The sequence below is a fragment of the Aythya marila genome (assembly GCF_965140915.1).
Source record: "Aythya marila genome assembly, chromosome: 5".
Taxonomy (NCBI): Eukaryota; Metazoa; Chordata; class Aves; order Anseriformes; family Anatidae; genus Aythya; species Aythya marila.
In genome coordinates this window covers 16,384,998-16,401,625 of record NC_139046.1, presented here as the reverse complement: position 1 = coordinate 16,401,625, position 16,628 = coordinate 16,384,998, and the positions used below count along the sequence as shown (strand labels likewise).

The following is a 16,628-nucleotide window of genomic DNA, read 5'->3' as shown; positions in this document are numbered from 1 at the left end:
CCTGCCTTCACTACTAAATATGGCTTTATAATACACACGCGCACGCACACACACACACACCCTTGACCACCAAAGACTGCCTCTTCCTGAAATCCCCCGTTCATATAAATACAGGAAGTAGAAATAAGAGAGGCTAAAATCAGACCTTCTTGGCAGTTTGCTTTCATTTCAGTGCTTGTTTAGTTGTCTGCCCTCCGATACTACCGAGCCTGAAGCTGGTTTCACACATCCTCCCCCTGCAGTCCCTTGAAATACCATCTTCAGTACAAAACTAAGGATGTGGAGGTTCTGCTCAGCGATGGCAAGGAATTGCTTTCTTTACCAAGGAACTCTAAAGCCACTGTGAAACAGAAAGTATCTTAAAGTTTGCTGTAATGATGAAAACATCAGCCGGAGACAAGGGAGCCAGGGATGACTCAGGGTAAGTCCTGAAACTTAAGTCACTGTTTTTAATAACTATGTCGCTTTGCTTTGCCCACTTAACAAAGAGCTCTTAACTGCATTTGCAAGCTGGCTGGGGGGGTTTCAGCTACACAATCGCTATGGTGTGGCACAATCGTGCTGTAAGTTACAGTATTTCCTTTAGCTAACATGTTCCAGCTGAAAACAAAGTGCGATACCTTTGTTTAACTCCAGTCTCAGCTATTTAGGGAAGAATAAGCACAAATTACAAGCTGCAATTTAGGGGAAAGGACAGAGTAAGGGAGTTCTGTGCTATTTGGAAACGTGACAAATCCTTCCTGGGAGGCTTGCTTTGTTTCTACTGAAATGCTGAGAATTGGGTAAGGGCTCGTCCCTACCAGCTGGTGCTCACTCCAGCCCTACCTAGCGAAAGTGCACACAAACCATGTCCACAGACTCCCAAGAGACTTCAGACGTACTTTTGGTTAGGAAAAAACTCCGGGCTTTCCTTGCTCCTGGCAAACAGGCATGACACCTTGCAGGTTCATGCCCCAAGAAAACATAGTGGGAGAGAAAATATGTTTTGACTGGGAGGACAGTCAGCTGCCGGGGCTCCAGGATCAGGCTGGAATCTGCCCAAGGCTCAGTTATATCATAAAGCTGATGCTGAAGCCGAGCGTTTCTGTTTCCTGTTGAAAACAATCAGGGGAAAATGACACAGCTGCTGGAACTTCCAGTCACCCCCTTGGAAAAACATATAATACCAGATATTAAGAGTGCTTTTTATCTGCCTGACACACTTAGAAAGACTTTTTCCCACGAATGAAAGCTCCTAGCTGTGTCTGTGATGGGTGCAGTAGAAGAAGCTGTATGGGTGGGTGGTTACGGTGTACTTGCATTTTCAGTCACTGAGTGTGCTGCAACTCTGTCTCCTTTGGCTTGCAGCACACACAGTCAAAAAGGAGGTAGAAAAGCTGCTGACAGGCTGCTATAGCTCCACCATAGCACTGTCCCAAATGTGCACATGGAGTGCAGGGGATGGAGGGAAAACCCTACATTGCAACTGTCACTGCTTTTGCCTTCAGATATTTACTGAGTCACAAGGAACAACATTACACCTGGTCCAAGGTACAATTACTCAGTTCAACTCAATGCTAAACACAAAGGGACAAGGATCACACAGTCATAAGAAAAGAAAAAAAAAAAGAAAGAAAAAAGAAGAACCCAATCCCAGCTGACTGACAAGTAGATAGCAATCCAAGGAATAGGTACTTTTCAGATACTCCCTGCATTTGTGATAGTTGAGATGCCACATACTGAGAAACTGAAAGATTTATACTGTTTATCTCTTTCTTAACTTGGTTGAAAGTTAACACATGCTTACAAAGATTTGCTTTCAGTTTAGCTTTACAAGAGAAAATAAGCCACAAACCCTAGATTTGGGCTGTAAATAAGTGGATGAAGCATGAATGGGCACAATGCATGTGTTCTTCATAAATCTATGAGCATCTGAATAATTTACCAACATACTTTTATTTCATTACCTGATTGTCTTTATTTACAATCTATCTCCCACTCTTAAATAAGGACTTAATAATTAAAAAATGTGTTTCTACTTTGTTTGCATGTCACAATATTGCTGAAGATCCTAAAAAAAATTACACTTCAGCGAGCATAGCTTGTATGTAAGGAAGTAGAAATGTGACTAACTGATTAAATGTGACTTTTTGGTTATGTTCACATGGAGTTAGGCACATATTCACAAAGTATTTGTAGATAAAAATAGTAGCTCTCAAAAGAGATAGTAACAGAGGCAAACTGATGATGGAGAATTTGGACCCAATTTAAAATTCTGTGCACAAAAATTTCATGAGCAATTGCTGAGATTGTACCTTTGTCCACCTGGATTTTAATTATTTAATTAATTAATAATTTATTGTGAAAATTGTGAGTTATGAAATGGGAAAACTTCCTTACATGCACAGAAACTATGGTAGTGCTAATTATCATAGGAGTACCCTGGCAACTTGGAAAGTGTCTGTGTATCTGGTCCTTGCAGTGACCGAAGGGTCTGTTTTGCATGTAGCAAATCCCTAAGGAGGTTGTGCTGACTTACACCTCTGAAATGGCAGGAAGATGCTGGGAAGAAATCTGCATCCAAAACCAATAGCTCCTCGGAGACAGATGTGGGGAGAAGGGTATCAAAGGGCTGGATAAAAATCAGTCTAATCAGATTCTTCCAAAACGAGTTGGAGAGGAGCAAGGAAATTATAACCAGTTATCCTAAGCTAGAGTCAGGCTAACTCAGCTAGGAGCGTTAATAAGTGATGAGATCACAAAACATCTGGAGAAATGTGAGCTGATTGAGCCTGGTGACCACAGTTTCATGAAAAGGTATATGCCTTCATTCCAACATCTGGGAAATGTATGGAGGAGATGATGAGAAGAGCAGACAGGAGCCGAGACAGACATAATCAGCAATATGCAAACATTAAATAGTCATTGAGGACAGTGGCTGGTGCAGGCAGTTGGGATAGGTTACAGCAGTTCTCACTTGTGGGGCACCAGGCTAGCTAATGAAGTGATGACTGTACATCTTTTTGGAGACATGTCTTTTTGGCACAAAACCCACATCACAATTGACATTGATTTCATGCAGTGAATGTAGAAAGAAGAGGCCAAGAACTGGAGGAGTCTGGGAACCAAACGACTCTCATGGGCTCACAGATCTGAGCTCCAGAGGGGACTGATTTGATTATCTAATCTGATCTCCTGTGTCGAGAATGCCAGAGAACATCTCTGGTAAGCGTCCTGTCAAACCCATCCTTTATGCTTGAATGGGAGCTTTTAAATCCTTGTTGGCCAAAAAAGCTCTCCTGCCCAGGTTACACACCTGGCTCTGCAGTGGGGTAAGTCTAATATGAACATTTTCAGACTTGAATTGAGAAAACAATTTTAAAGAAAAACACAGCTCTCTTTGAGAGCTGTCCTATGAGAAGAACTATAATCTAGGATGGTTTGAATTGGTGAGCAGGTAGTGTTGGCCTCAGAAGGTCTTGGGCACAATGCAGAGTGCTGCTGAACAAAACCCTCAGCCCAGTACATGTGGGGAGCTGTGCTGAAGCGGGGAAGGGACAGTTCAGGTAGCTGGAAACAAACCAGTGTTATCAAATCTCTCTGATGTCTGTCAAGCTCTGATAAAGGGGAAGATTTTCCTTTCCCACAGGATGGTGCTTCTCGGGAAGGAAATAACTGTGTTGCACCAGGATCAGGATATTATTGTAAAGATACAAAGAAAGAGGTGTTCTCTAAAGAGGCTTGGTGCACTCACAGAGTGGACTTATGTCTCCTGAAATTCAATTAAGAGAAAAGCGTGTTTGCGACCACACTGACTCATCGTGTGATCACCAGCCTCAGCAGGTGCTTTGAGCACTTTGTGCAGTGGTGCTGGTGCTAGCACAGAAGGCAACTGGCCCTTCGATACCTCGGGTCAGACCACACTCAAAAAGTTGTCCTTCAGCAGGGAGCTCCTCGTCATTGCAGACAGTCCAATGCCAGCGTTCATAGGAATGGGGGCATGAATGTAAGCCGTGAGTGATCTTCTGTTCATCTCCTCTCCACTACAGTTTCAGCTAAAGATAGTTTCTCACTTCCTGTCCTGAATGGCTACGCGCTCTCTTGATTTTCCAACCTAGAGGCAGCATACGCTGAAAGATGCACATGTGTCGCACTCTGTGTACAGCTATCCGCGCTCAACGGTGTGTCCAGGAGGATGGCTGTGAGGATTGCTTGGCGCAGCTTTGGGTTGGCTCCATCCTCTGCTACACCACGTGCACACAGTTCATGTACCTCAGAGAGGATCTATTTTGTAGTATTTTTCCTACTAAAAATATTGTAGGTCTACATTTTTACTTATCCATGATTAAGTATAGATGGTTTCTCAGAGATCAGCAGCATAGGTTTGTGAGACTCAGGAAGATCTCTAAATTGACCTGAAAAACAGACATTAGATACCAAACCGGTCTATTAGAAAAAGAAGCTGCAGCAAGGTTCAATTCCCAGAGCCTTAAGTGCTTGCCTGCTTTGATTGCTAAAGAGCACGGAAACCTGAGTTAGTGAAACTAGGACAACATACTGTCCATCGCAGACCTTTAACCATTGTAATTTTGGACGGGAGTCGATTTATTGCATTTGGGAATAGAAATAAATAGTTCTTTGAGGGGGTCATTAGAAAGAAAAGGCAGCTGTTTGGAATGGCTGACCGAATTCTGGTCACAAGAATTGTGACAGAACCCACAGATGGCTCTGTGAGCAGAGGGTCATTGAAAGCCCTGTGTCCCTGAAGACTAACTACACTTTTCCAACTAAAGTGTGAAGCATTCATACTACCAAAGAAGATTTCAGATTTACTTTTAGAATAGTTATGCATCAAAACAGAAAACAAGAATGGGCAAAGTCTGTTTTACCGCAGAAAAGTGTCTTTAAGGCTTTCAAAACGCAGTGGAAGCAGTTAATGCACAGCCATGCTAAAAAGGCACTTAAGCAGCAATTCTTGGTGAGAAAGCACTGGTCTAAGGGGTGGTCCATGATCCACCATGTGTCCTAGATTACTTTCCACTTTTCAGATTTTTTTTTTCTGTGGTGCTGAACGGGTATTTCATCATAGGTAATTGAAGTGGAATCTCCACAGTAAATCTTCACCTAGGGCCAGATTTGCACTAGGAGTAGGATCGAGACTTAATCACTTGTTTGGCTTTAATTCAACTTCTGTCCACCCCACCCACCCCTTACACACATGCCTCATAGGGTTCAAAGGAGCTCCTGTGACCTCTCACAGCTGGGTACAGTCCCTAGAGAGTCACTTCTTTTGTCACCAAGTGCAAAATCCACCTGCCTCCTCCTCCTCCAGCTTCTCCACCCCTGGGGCTCTGGCTGGCTGGCCATTTACAGCAAAGCTAAGCCCACAGGCAGTAGGATTGTGGATGGGTTTCTCCTCAGGGGCACTGCAGCCTCATCCATTTGCCTCAGCTGCATTTGGATTACTGAACCAGTTTGAGGCAGGGGCCCTAACCAGCAATGAACATGCTGGTGCTCATCCATACAGAGGACTGGGGATGCTACTGCAATACAGATAAGTAAATAAGTAGGTCCCTAAATAAATGATGCTTATTTTCAATAATCACCCAAAAAGTCATGACCTGCTCACTGATCTTACCCTCTCTGTACCACAGTTGTCCCAGATACGAATTGTAACTGAGTAACAGCACTATATCATCCAAGCAACGAAGGAATTGATTAATTGAAATTTGTTAGGAATTTTTAAGGTGGCAAAAGGCAAGATGATACTGATGTTTAGGAGAAAGGCTTGAAAAACATTCTTCTGTTTGGAGGAGGTCCTTTTATCAGTTTCTCAAGGCTGCAAAGTCTGTAGTAGAAATCCTGCTGGCCAACTAATTCTGTCTGGCTTAAGAGAAATAATTTGCTCTTACAGGAGGTTCAGTTTGAGGATGGAGAGAACAAAACCCTGCTAGTCTTTGGTTCTCCCAGTTACATTTGCCCAAATTTTTAAGGGGTTTATGTGTGGAGAAATAAGTGATTTTTTTTTTTTTTTACCCTTGTGAATATTTGTGGTCATTATCTCTGAGCTGGAGGGGGCTGGAGTGCTTGTTGTGTATTTTATAATGCTAAAAACCTTCAAACATTAGTATTTGTACAGGAAAGTATGTGACAAATTCTTTCTTAAAACTTGGGCACAGCTAATACATAAAAGATTTTAAAAAGGTACTTTCTTCTCCAGAATTTGCTGAATGAGAGGAGGCAATGCCCTTACAGCCCTAGTGGGAATGGCTTGGGTCACTGCCTCTGTTATCAGAGCTGTAGGATTTACTCAAAGCTGGGCAAAATTACTGGAATTACTAGCCATGGACTGTAGGGGTCATAACACTGCATTAGTGGAGTGAAACCTATAGGGGCTGCCCTTGAATTTGAAGAGCAAATTGCTCTGGAAGGTATGTATATATTACTGAGCCCTGGCCAGCATACCCACCAGTCAAACGAAGGTGGGCAGTGCTTCCAGGAGAGCCAGCCAGCAGGGGAATACTCTGAAAATCATGTTGACAGGGGCACGGCACATCAATACTTCAAAGCAGGGCACGAAAGGGTGCTGGGCACGCCCAGGCTCCAGCATTGGTCTAGGTGGTTTGAAGAAAAACTGCAGTGAGAAGATCGCTGACCAGGGGCAGGCTTCCTGGGGGACTAACCACCAGAAAGGGTGCACAGCATTTGCAGGGGTTGAAACCTGGCTGTCAAATCTCTGCTAAGCTCCTGCACAGGGTAGAGTTGTGTGTCCGTGCGTGAGGGTGGCACCCCACCTTCTGTGGAGGGACAGTGGAGGCTGGTACACAAGGCTGCTTATGCACATGCTGTATTTTCTGCCAAGACCCTTGGCACCCCACTCTCTCCCTGCAGCACTCTGGTATCGACAAGCTGCTTGAACAGTGTAGGAACACGTGTACAACCCCCACCTCCCCCTGACTGAAGCAATCCCCAGGCGTGCACGTGGCCGAGTTGGAGCTTTTCGCTGGTGTCAGTCCGGAGCAACTCCAACAGAGAGAAACTTAGACAGAAATCCCTTCCAGGCTCTTGGGTTCTTGCTTCTCAGACAGACAAGGCAAGCTTTCAGCTGGTGTTTTTTAGCTGTGAAGTTTGTGTGCGTATATGTGTGTTTAAATGCATAATAAAACAGCGCTGCAAAGCAGCTGTGGTCAAGCAAGCAGAGTTATTTAAGCTGTGCAAATATAATAGAGCAACAGGCGTCACCCAATATGGTAAATATCGTAGCCGCAAGCCTTTCCTTTGTCCATTTTGTGCCTCTCTGAGCTATCTAAAGTAATTCTACCCACTTCCAGAAATGGGATCTCTAAATCAATGTATCTTGCCAGAGTGGGAATGCTAAGGTAATGCTTCCCTCGAGGTTTCAGCTGTGAGAGGTTTGGAGTGCTTAGCTCTTCTTTGCCTGCACCCAAAATAGTATAAATCTTTTTGCAAGTGAAGATGATTACTTGAGCAGCAAAGGATTAGCAGATGTGAGCACTGCATAGCTGGTTATGCTAGTCACATTTTCCTAAATAGATATTCTATTAGATGCACACAAGCCAGGGAGTGCTGAAGAATGTAGCTCTTTTCAAACAGATGAATATATACATGCGTATCAGTGTGCCTTTCCCAGACTTTCCATCACCTTTCTGCTGAACAGGGAATATGTTTATGGTCAAGTTAAGGATTTCTGCTTTCTGCATTACTGATACCTTTAAAAGGGACAAAGCTTATTCATTAATCTTAATGACATTTTATGATTAATATAAAGCCCTTGTACGTATAAAGAGAGGATCACAGGATGTTTCACAAATGTGAAACAGCAATTAGCTGAAGACAGATATTTACTACAGCTGCTGTAGGAAGGGAAATTGAGGCACGAGCTCGTGGAGCTGATTTGGTTATAGTCACTCACTTAGTAACCCTTCAATCCTTGCAATGCATTTATTCCCTGGACTTGCTCTCTACCATTCTTTAAGTTTGGGGTAAAGCCAGAAACAGAATCCAGTTCCCATAAAGCCTTTTCTTTTCAGTTTTCTGCTGGATTAGGATGCTGAACCAATTTCCTTAGTGGTTACACTGCCTCTAGATCTGAGGCAAGAGAAGCAGCAAAAGCAAAGAGGGGGGAGTGTGTGCAAGTGCGGTCCGGGGACTGCCCTTTCAGCAGTATCCTTGCCATTGCCCTGAATTAAGAGGAGCATGAAACTATGCTCTAGGGAGTTGTTCTCTGAGCTGGACTGCAGTCCTGGCTAAGATCTGGTCCTGCAAGGGCTGGGGCTGCTGGCATTTGCTCTCTGCAATTTGTCTGTGGGACAACACTGTTTCTGGTGGGGTTGAAAGACCTGTCTTAATACTTGAAGTAATTCCTTGACTATGTTAATTAGTACTTTCCATTTGCTTTTGCGAGGCTAATGAATTGTTTGGGAATTTTAAATGTTTTGTTGAAACCAAGTAAATATGTTCAGCCCTTTGGATGCTGGGGAAACCTTGCCAAATGTAGGGAGTCCTCACAGCTCAGGTGCACTCCTCCTGTGGCCCTCTGGAGAAAGCCAGTTTTATGAAGCCTCTGTCTTGTAAAAGCAGCTGCTGGGCAGAACTGGGAGCGGTTGCTGCCCCTTATGAACTCAGTTAAGTTGTGTGCTGCTTGGGAAACTTCACCAAGGAAACAGAGACCAAAAAATAGCAGTCTGGAGACTGGCAGCCCTGCTGGCTACCTGCAATGCTGTTCTGCAAATTGCTAGCAGACTTGTAGGCAAAAGAAGGTTGTCCCACATATTTGGCTAAATGACAGCCCGGGACCTGGCCCAACCTTTCATCGTGCCTGCCAAGAATTTTTTTCTCTCTTCTCTCTTTCCTTTGTTTTCCCTTGAGTTCTCTCCAAGGAATCTGTCACTCATGATACCCCACACAAAAAAAACAGTAACCAGGCAAAGCCCAGAGCTTCTCCTGCTGAATCAGCAGACAGGAGGGAGGTTGGCTTTGGGTCACTTTCCTTTCTGTCCGGAGAACAAACATGTAACACAGGGCATTTTGGTGTAATTTTGTACTGAGTTCCCATCCTAATTCTCTCTCTGGCAAGTTACTTTAGACTGGAGCTCATTGGTAACTTTTCCAGCCAAAACCTAAAGTGACAGTGGTGCCCTCCCTGCGGGGATGGGGCCTTGGGGCTGGGAAACTGGTGGAGTTTGCCTGAGGGGCTCTGTGAAGAGCTGGCTGTGAGAGGGATGGGTGGTAGGGGCTGCATGGTAGGTCCCTGGACCTGGGATTCTGGCATCTCCCACTGTAGTTGGACCTAGCTATTTAGATCTAGCCTGGGTTCATCCTGCCTGACTTTAGGAGCTAAATTGTTGTGTTTGATTTAGGAACCTGTGCACCTGTGAGCATCTCTGGCCTTACTGGAGAAGCAACAGCTCCAGGGAGTAATTCAGGGTGCCTGGTGCCAGTGGGGTGAATCCCTTTCAAATGTCTGTGCTTTGCTGAGCTGAGCAGGGAGCTGGGCGAGAGAGCTGTGTCTAACGCGAGGCCTTCTTCTGCCCTCTCACCCCCTCAGTCGAATTGCCTCAGGTCAGAGACACAATGGTGGCCTGGAGGGCAGGGGAGAGGAGAGGGGAGGAGGGTGAAGCACTGGTGTTTTGGGGAGGACATAACCACGGCAACACTGTTATGGATTGTCTTCAGCTGCTGTGAAGCCGCAGCCTTTGGGTCATGGTTTATTTATATCACAGCCCTGGTGGCCAAGTGACTGTAAGCACTGTTAGATGAACAAGTGAGGGTTTAGCTGGGGCTGTGGGAGCTGACAGACCTACCTTGCTGCTTGGCAGGTTTTGCAGCCACACGCTGAGCTCCCAGCTGCCGCAGGGACAGCTTGAGGTGTCTGACACATCTCCAGAACCAGCCCTTCGGCCCCAGGCTGTCCAAGCAGCACAGGATGGTGAGGGCCATGCCCACAGGCAGGGCAGGTCACTCAGCTTAGCCCTGCAAGCCAGAGCACCTCTCTCATCCTTGCACAGGGGGACCAGCACTCTTCACCACCTTTCCATAACCCTGAAATCCCTCAACAAGACATTTTCTTCTTTGTCTTCTTCCCCTGAGAAAGCAAATCCCTAACTTCACATCAGTGTGAATGCAGCCAGGGATCCTGTCAGATCCCTGATAAGCAAGGAATAAACACACTTCTCCAATGCCTAATCAAAATTTAATATGTGGAATTTGAAACTGCTGGAGTAAGGATAAAAGGTGACAAAGAGTAAGTTCATAAAGTTAGATGTTATTTTTTTTACTAACAGCACCATGTGTTGAAATGCATTCACACTGAAATTGGAATGAAATCTTACCCAAAATATGAAAATTTTTGTTTAAGTAAGTTTGCAGATCAATGACTGAATGACCAGTCTGATGACCCTTCACCCAACGGGAGGGGCACCTGCCTTGAAATGCTGAAGGCCCGTTTCTGCTTCTTGAGATATCACAGGGCAAGAGTTCAATGGATTTATTTCCCTTAGTGAAACAAACATTTCTATTTGCAAATCAAGACTGAGATAAACTTTTGCAGGTCTTTCTTAGAAGAGGGGAAGACTGCTTAGTTTCATGCAAGTCTGTGTGGTTAGTGCCTTGTATCTCATGTATCTCATATGACTACACTAAATTCATTCACAAGGTGAGGAAAGACATTGCATTTATAACTATTTTTTAACATTTATAACATTTTATAACTCTTAAAGAAGTTTTTCCTCTGACATGTTATACAACTTTAACTCATTTTTAATATATAGGATTTGAAACATAAAGGTTCTGTTTAAGCAAAATTGCAATATATTCTTAACTAATTTTGAATTTGAGAATTTCTCCTTTATTTTCCATTTCCCTTTCCCCTCTTTGTTAAGTGAACACAATTTAGAGAAAACATTTCCAGGGATCTCATTCCTCTCTTCCTTCCTGGCCTGATGAGCTGGGAAAGGGCGAGGTAAAACCTCCAATAGCCCTGGCCCTTCAGTCAAAACAAGGTACTCTGTGCTTCCAGCACTTCACATATTTTTGAAAGGCACAGAACAAATTCATCTGTCTTCTGTCCAGCTGGTGGCTCTGCTGGGCCCTTCTAGTGCTCTGACGCCACAGGGAGAGAAAGGTTGCTGACTTTCTTTTGTTCTTACAGCCTAGGAAATTGTTCCTTTTCTTCCAAACATTTGTTTCTGGTTCCTGCACCTCAAAAACCTTTCCAGAGAAGTTAAAATAGAATTACCCAGCAAATACTTTTGCAGCTTTTTGTTAAGGAAAATTTGTTTTATTTGGCTTCTCTGGCCTTGGCAGAAATGACTTCTGGCTAGTCCTTCATTTCAGAAGCTCTCTTCTTTGCAGTGAAAGGGCCTTGCAGAAGTACAAATTATTCTTCGTTGCATGCACACAGAGAAAAATCTTCAGTTTTGCTGATATGCTGAAATTCCTAAGAGAATAATTTGGGTTTGAAACAGGCAAAGGTCAAATGACCTAAGAGCTCTGATTATGAATACGGGGGAGAAAGACTTAATACAGCCACTGTCTGTTGAGCAGTAAAAGCAGTAAACCTTGCAAAGGGGTAATTTGCTAAGGCTGGAATGTATGTTTTGACTGAGGAATAAGAGAAAGACGGTTGATTAGATTGAGTCAAACTGTGGAGAACAAAAAATTGTATGTGCAAGGTTAAATAAAAATAAGTAGCATTTGTGAGTTAAGTACAAGCTAATTCACATTGCACCAACAGAACATGTTCACTCAAGCTCACTGTGGTGCTCACATGCATTAATATCTGCATTAATTTCTACATTAATAATTGCAGGAAACAGATGGACTAAGGAAAACAACTTGGACTGGGTTTTGAAAGAAGGCCTCTTCCTTCAGGGAATTTTTGATGTTTGTTCTTATCTTGTTTCTGCCCGGGTCATGGCTGTCAGTGATGGACTGCTGGTTTGTCAGTAGGGCTGACCTGGGTATTAGCAGCAACGTGAATTAGTTTGCATTTTGGTTTTTTTTTTTGTTTTTTTTTTTTTTTTTTGTGCACATGCAATTCCTTATAATATACATTAAATGGAGGGGCAGGCCTAATGAACCTAAGAAGCATAGTGAAAGTAGTAACTTAATGAGCATTTAGGTACACCCTCCTACTCCTTGAAAGGACTCCTGCAATTCACGTTGGCTGACAGGACCAAACCAGAGGCTTTGACAGGAGTTTTGCCACTGCTTCGTTGTGGTTGCTCATTACTTGATAGTTTGATACATCAATTCCTGATCTTCCAGCTGTACAACTAGTGGTTGCACCAATCCCTGCATGGAGTATAATAGTACTTTCTCATACTTTGTGATTTCTTGTGGCTTCTGTGACCAGGATGGTGAGTGCCTGGTGATTTAACAGCAGATGAGCTCTCAGACAGGGTGATGACTTGGCCAACAGCTATGAACATATACAGGTGGGGTCCAGCTGGGGAGAGGTGGATACCTGCGGTCTGTGTGTACAATCCCCTGGTAGTGTTCACAGAGGGGGGCATTTTGGAAATCCCTGGTGGGTAACAAAAAGCTCACCAAAATGAGCCTTTAATTGCAGGGTGCAAACCTTCACTGCTGAAGCTGAGGGTGTCTGTATCAGAAAGTGAAGTGATCAACAGAGATGTTTGGTGAGCTATGAGGTGCAGGGGATACTGGAGGAACGGACAGTATTTAAGGGACCATTGGTTTGCCTTACTGCTCACCTTTTGGCAGCTGGAACAGCTGCTTCCTTGGCTATTAATCATGGTGATTTACAGGCTGGGAAATGCAGGGCATCAACTGTAGATCAAAGACCAAACGGATGGAGGGTGGACATAAAAGCTAGAGTGGAAACAAGGAGAGCAGTGAGCAAGAGGAAGTGCTCTGCCAACCACAGGTTGTCCGCAGACCACAGTTTGAGAAGCACTACTTCCTGAGCCACACATACATCACCGAGCCAGACCAGTAGCACAAGCCTCCTGCAAGGTATGAAGGGCTACTGAACAGCCAAACCTGCTTCGTGGGACACACTGAGCCTGTCATTGCCACTTCCATTATCCAGTTTTTCCATACATCTCAGAACTTTGCAATGCAGGAATCTCCTTGCTTAACTACCTACATCTTTTCTCTGACATTTGCCTGCCCACCCAGAAACTTGTTTTATATTTCTAACTGAAGGGCGCCAATCAGCTAGGTGTGATCTCTGAAGACCTCAAAAACTTTCTTCTCTCACTGTTTTTTGTTTTTGTTTTTTTTTTTCATTGTTTTTGTTTGTTTGTTTGTTTGCTTTCTGTTTGTTGGTTTAATTTCTATCTGGTCTCTTGACTCTATTAAAAAAACAAAACAACTTTCAGTAAAGTCCAAATTTACTATGTGGCAGCATCAACTTTTGATGGATAATGTTAGTTCTTTTGCTATGGGTTTTTCCATGAGTCACTTTTCTGCCCTCCCATTTTCTTAATACTCTGCTTCATGATTAAATGACTCAAAAAGTTTACAGATGATGGAGCTCTCTCAGTAGGTGTCTGGGGTACCAGACTCCATTCCATCAGCTTTTGGGAGATAAAACAAAACTTAAGCAAGGTCACCTAACACAGATCCATAAATTAAATGAATCCCTCTCCTCCATTTTGGATTAGTTTGTTCTGAACTGATCAAAGGAGCAAATATGGACTGACTTGTGAAAATGAAGAGAAGACATTGAGAAATGACCACATCTAAGATGGAAGCAAAATACGTCTTGAGGCCCTTTAGCTGTGGCGCTGCTTAACTTCCAGTAAGCTGAAAGAACAGCACATGAATTCACAAGTGTTGAAACAAAGATTTTTAATGAGTCAATCTAATTGGAAGTGATATTACACCACAAAAAGCATGGGTAGTGAAGTATGTGGAATGGGTCTAGCTAAGGAAACCTTGTTGCACTTTTTTGCTGCTACTCTTCTAACTCTGATTATTCCTTCTTCAGTGGGCTAGTTCAGAACTTCATACCCTTTCCAGCATGAAAGTGACTGGGAAAAAATAGATTCAATGAGCTGCCTCTATCACCAGTGGTAGACTGAGTCCAACTGGGCTGGTTGTGACACACGGTATACATGTAGAACAGGGTTGTGAGTTTTCTGTCAGTCTTTTTAATTGTGCGATCTCAGCACTGTCATCTGATGCCTTCCATGAAGCTCCTTGCTCGCAGCTCTCTCTTTCAGCCTCAGGAATAACCAGCATTGTCCAGCTACTTCCACCAGGACTGGTGTGCCAGCGTCAGGAGATTCTACCTTTTCCTCTCTCTTCAGCTCCTTTGAGCTTTGTAAACCGTATTGCTGTACTTGAAGGGTTTCCACACAGGTGAGCTTCAGACACAAACTGGCTTGTTCCGAATAGTATCCCTTCAGGTACCAGGAGGCTTTGGTGCAAAAAATTGCTCTTTACCTGGTACATGGAGTTAAGGTCTCTTGTCCTTCTTCAGCTCCCCCAGTAACAAGCCCACTGGCAGACATTTTAGCAGCTGTGGTGCCTGCTCTGCCATGAATACAGATATTCTAGTGTATCATATGTAGTGAATTCAGATATTCTCTTTCCTTGAGGACAGCACAGCAAACCACTGCTCTCTTTCTCTCTTAAAGCCTTCTAATATTCAAAGGAAGAAGCAGAAGCAATAGTAATAATAAGTAATAATAAAAGACTAGTTGCTAATTCTTATACCTGATTAATTTAAACAAGGAAAGGACCTCAGTCATTAGTAATCAGTGCACTGCAGAGCATTTAGTTTCTGATTTAAGGTTCAGATTTAATAACACCTGGTACATCTTCTCAGACCTGTTCTGGTGGCAGGGAGAAGCTGCAAATATACAGGACTGCACAGGCTGGTGGGGGCTGGCATGGACGGAAACTCTGACCTAACTCATCTGTCAGTCACCACTGCTATTGCACACAACTTCTGTGCATCTCAGCTCCCTCTGGGCTGTTCAGAGTTTATACGGTACAACCCAGAAGCCCTTAGCATCAGCAAGTCCACAGAAACATTTCTGAAATCCCTTGCAAGGGTATACCCAGGCCTGCATGAAATTTAGTGGCTTGAATCTCCTTGCAGTTCTGATGATTTCTGGGAATATTCAGCTGGCAAGTGTGGCCCAGTTTCTGAAGCAGAGGAAGCATTTTGTCGGTGCACAGTCACTGTGCAGTAATCCAAATCACCATTGTCATTATTATTAATCTCAACCAAGCAACCTGATAACTTCTGCCAAACTGGGGCAGGTGTATGCGTGTAATCACTGTGCAATTAATTAATCTGTGTTGCCAATCAATATGCAACACATAGTCCCCTGCATCCCAACTGAGTTCAATTTAGCAGAGCAATTTGGAAGTACTTTGCAGGGAGAACTCAATAAAAAATGTAGAGCTGGCAGCTCTAAGGCCAGCTTTGCAGCTTCACATCACACATAACAAAAATGAGCACCTGCCTGTACCAGTCAAAGGGTTTTGAAGGACGGTGGGAGAAGGGGGAAGAGTTAGTCAAACAGCATGTTGTTTCTGAAAACTGTGAGCTTCAAAATCATCCAACTGTGAACTCTGAGTGAGCGAAATAGCAAAGGCCGTCTGCTCACCGCCACGGCCCCGCAAATCCCTTCAATTGGCAGCACAGCAAGAACCCGGGAGCTGCCTGTGCTCCCTCCTCTCTCTGCAGCTACCAGAGCTACCAGGGAGCCGGATTAAACTGGGGGATTAAGCAGTCCCACAGCCTGGCATCTGGCTCTTTGTGACAGCTGCACCCAGGAAAGAAGTCAGGCACTGGTGCCATAACTGCGTCAACTGGTGTGTCATGGGTCACAGCATCACAGCTGGAAGAGGTCTGTCAGGTCATTCACTCCCATTTCATAGCCAGCACTGGATTTGGCTCAATAAAGTGTTTGCTAGTGCTTTAAATATGGTGTTTTAAGAGATTTGGGCAATGCAGCTCTCTCCCCCTTCTCTTTGGAACTTATCTATCGTCTGTTATAGCTCACTGTCAGGAAGCGTCTAGCCTAACATTCCCCTGTTTTAATACGACCTCCTTAATGACTCCTCTCTTCTCCCTCTTATCACAGCCTCCCCTTTTGCTGGGCTGTCCTTTCTTGCCTGTGTACAGGAATTACAGCCTGCTTCCTTCTTCTTGGTTGGGCTGGCTTTTGTGGGAAGGATACCCCACACCAGGGCTCCCATCCCTGAGGGTCCCCAAAAGGCTGGGTTCCTCTCCTGCCAAAAAGCCTCATCCACTGCCTTTAATTATCTGCACTGAAAATCCCCTCACACTTAAATCACAAGATGTTTCCATTAAAACAAATCTTTTCTGACTGTTCAATTTTTATTTTGCATGTCTAAATCTGGAATGATTTTCTGGTTTTCATCTGTTCTCTAAAGCCTGGATTATGAGCCCGACACGCATCCACATGCTTTGCAAGTGCAGTTCTGTTATTTTTCCTCACCAGCCAGTTGTTCCTGGTGCCAAGCCCGCATTGCTGCTGTGAGCAGGGCTCTGTGCAGGCGCTGTGCCTGCCGGAGGGAGCAGAGGGCTGGGTGCCTCTGCCCACATCAAGGCTGAGCTCCTCCCTGGGGAACGCAAGGCCTGAGCTCATCTCTGGGTCCAAGACACTCTGCATCATTTC

General features: G+C 44.2%; 1 protein-coding gene across 3 annotated transcripts in view; it reads left to right on the top strand.

Annotated features, from left to right (window-relative positions):
* RIN3 (Ras and Rab interactor 3) overlaps positions 1 to 16,628 on the top strand; it is a 71,871-nt gene continuing 55,243 nt past the window's right edge. For all 3 annotated transcript variants that reach the window (XR_014317504.1, XM_082760457.1, XM_082760459.1), the window contains exon 1: positions 1 to 421. Coding sequence is in view for 2 of the 3 variants with exons in the window: in XM_082760457.1 (XP_082616583.1) it covers positions 375 to 421 (47 nt within the window). In the remaining variant the exon portion in view is untranslated. The remainder of the gene's footprint in view (positions 422 to 16,628) is intronic.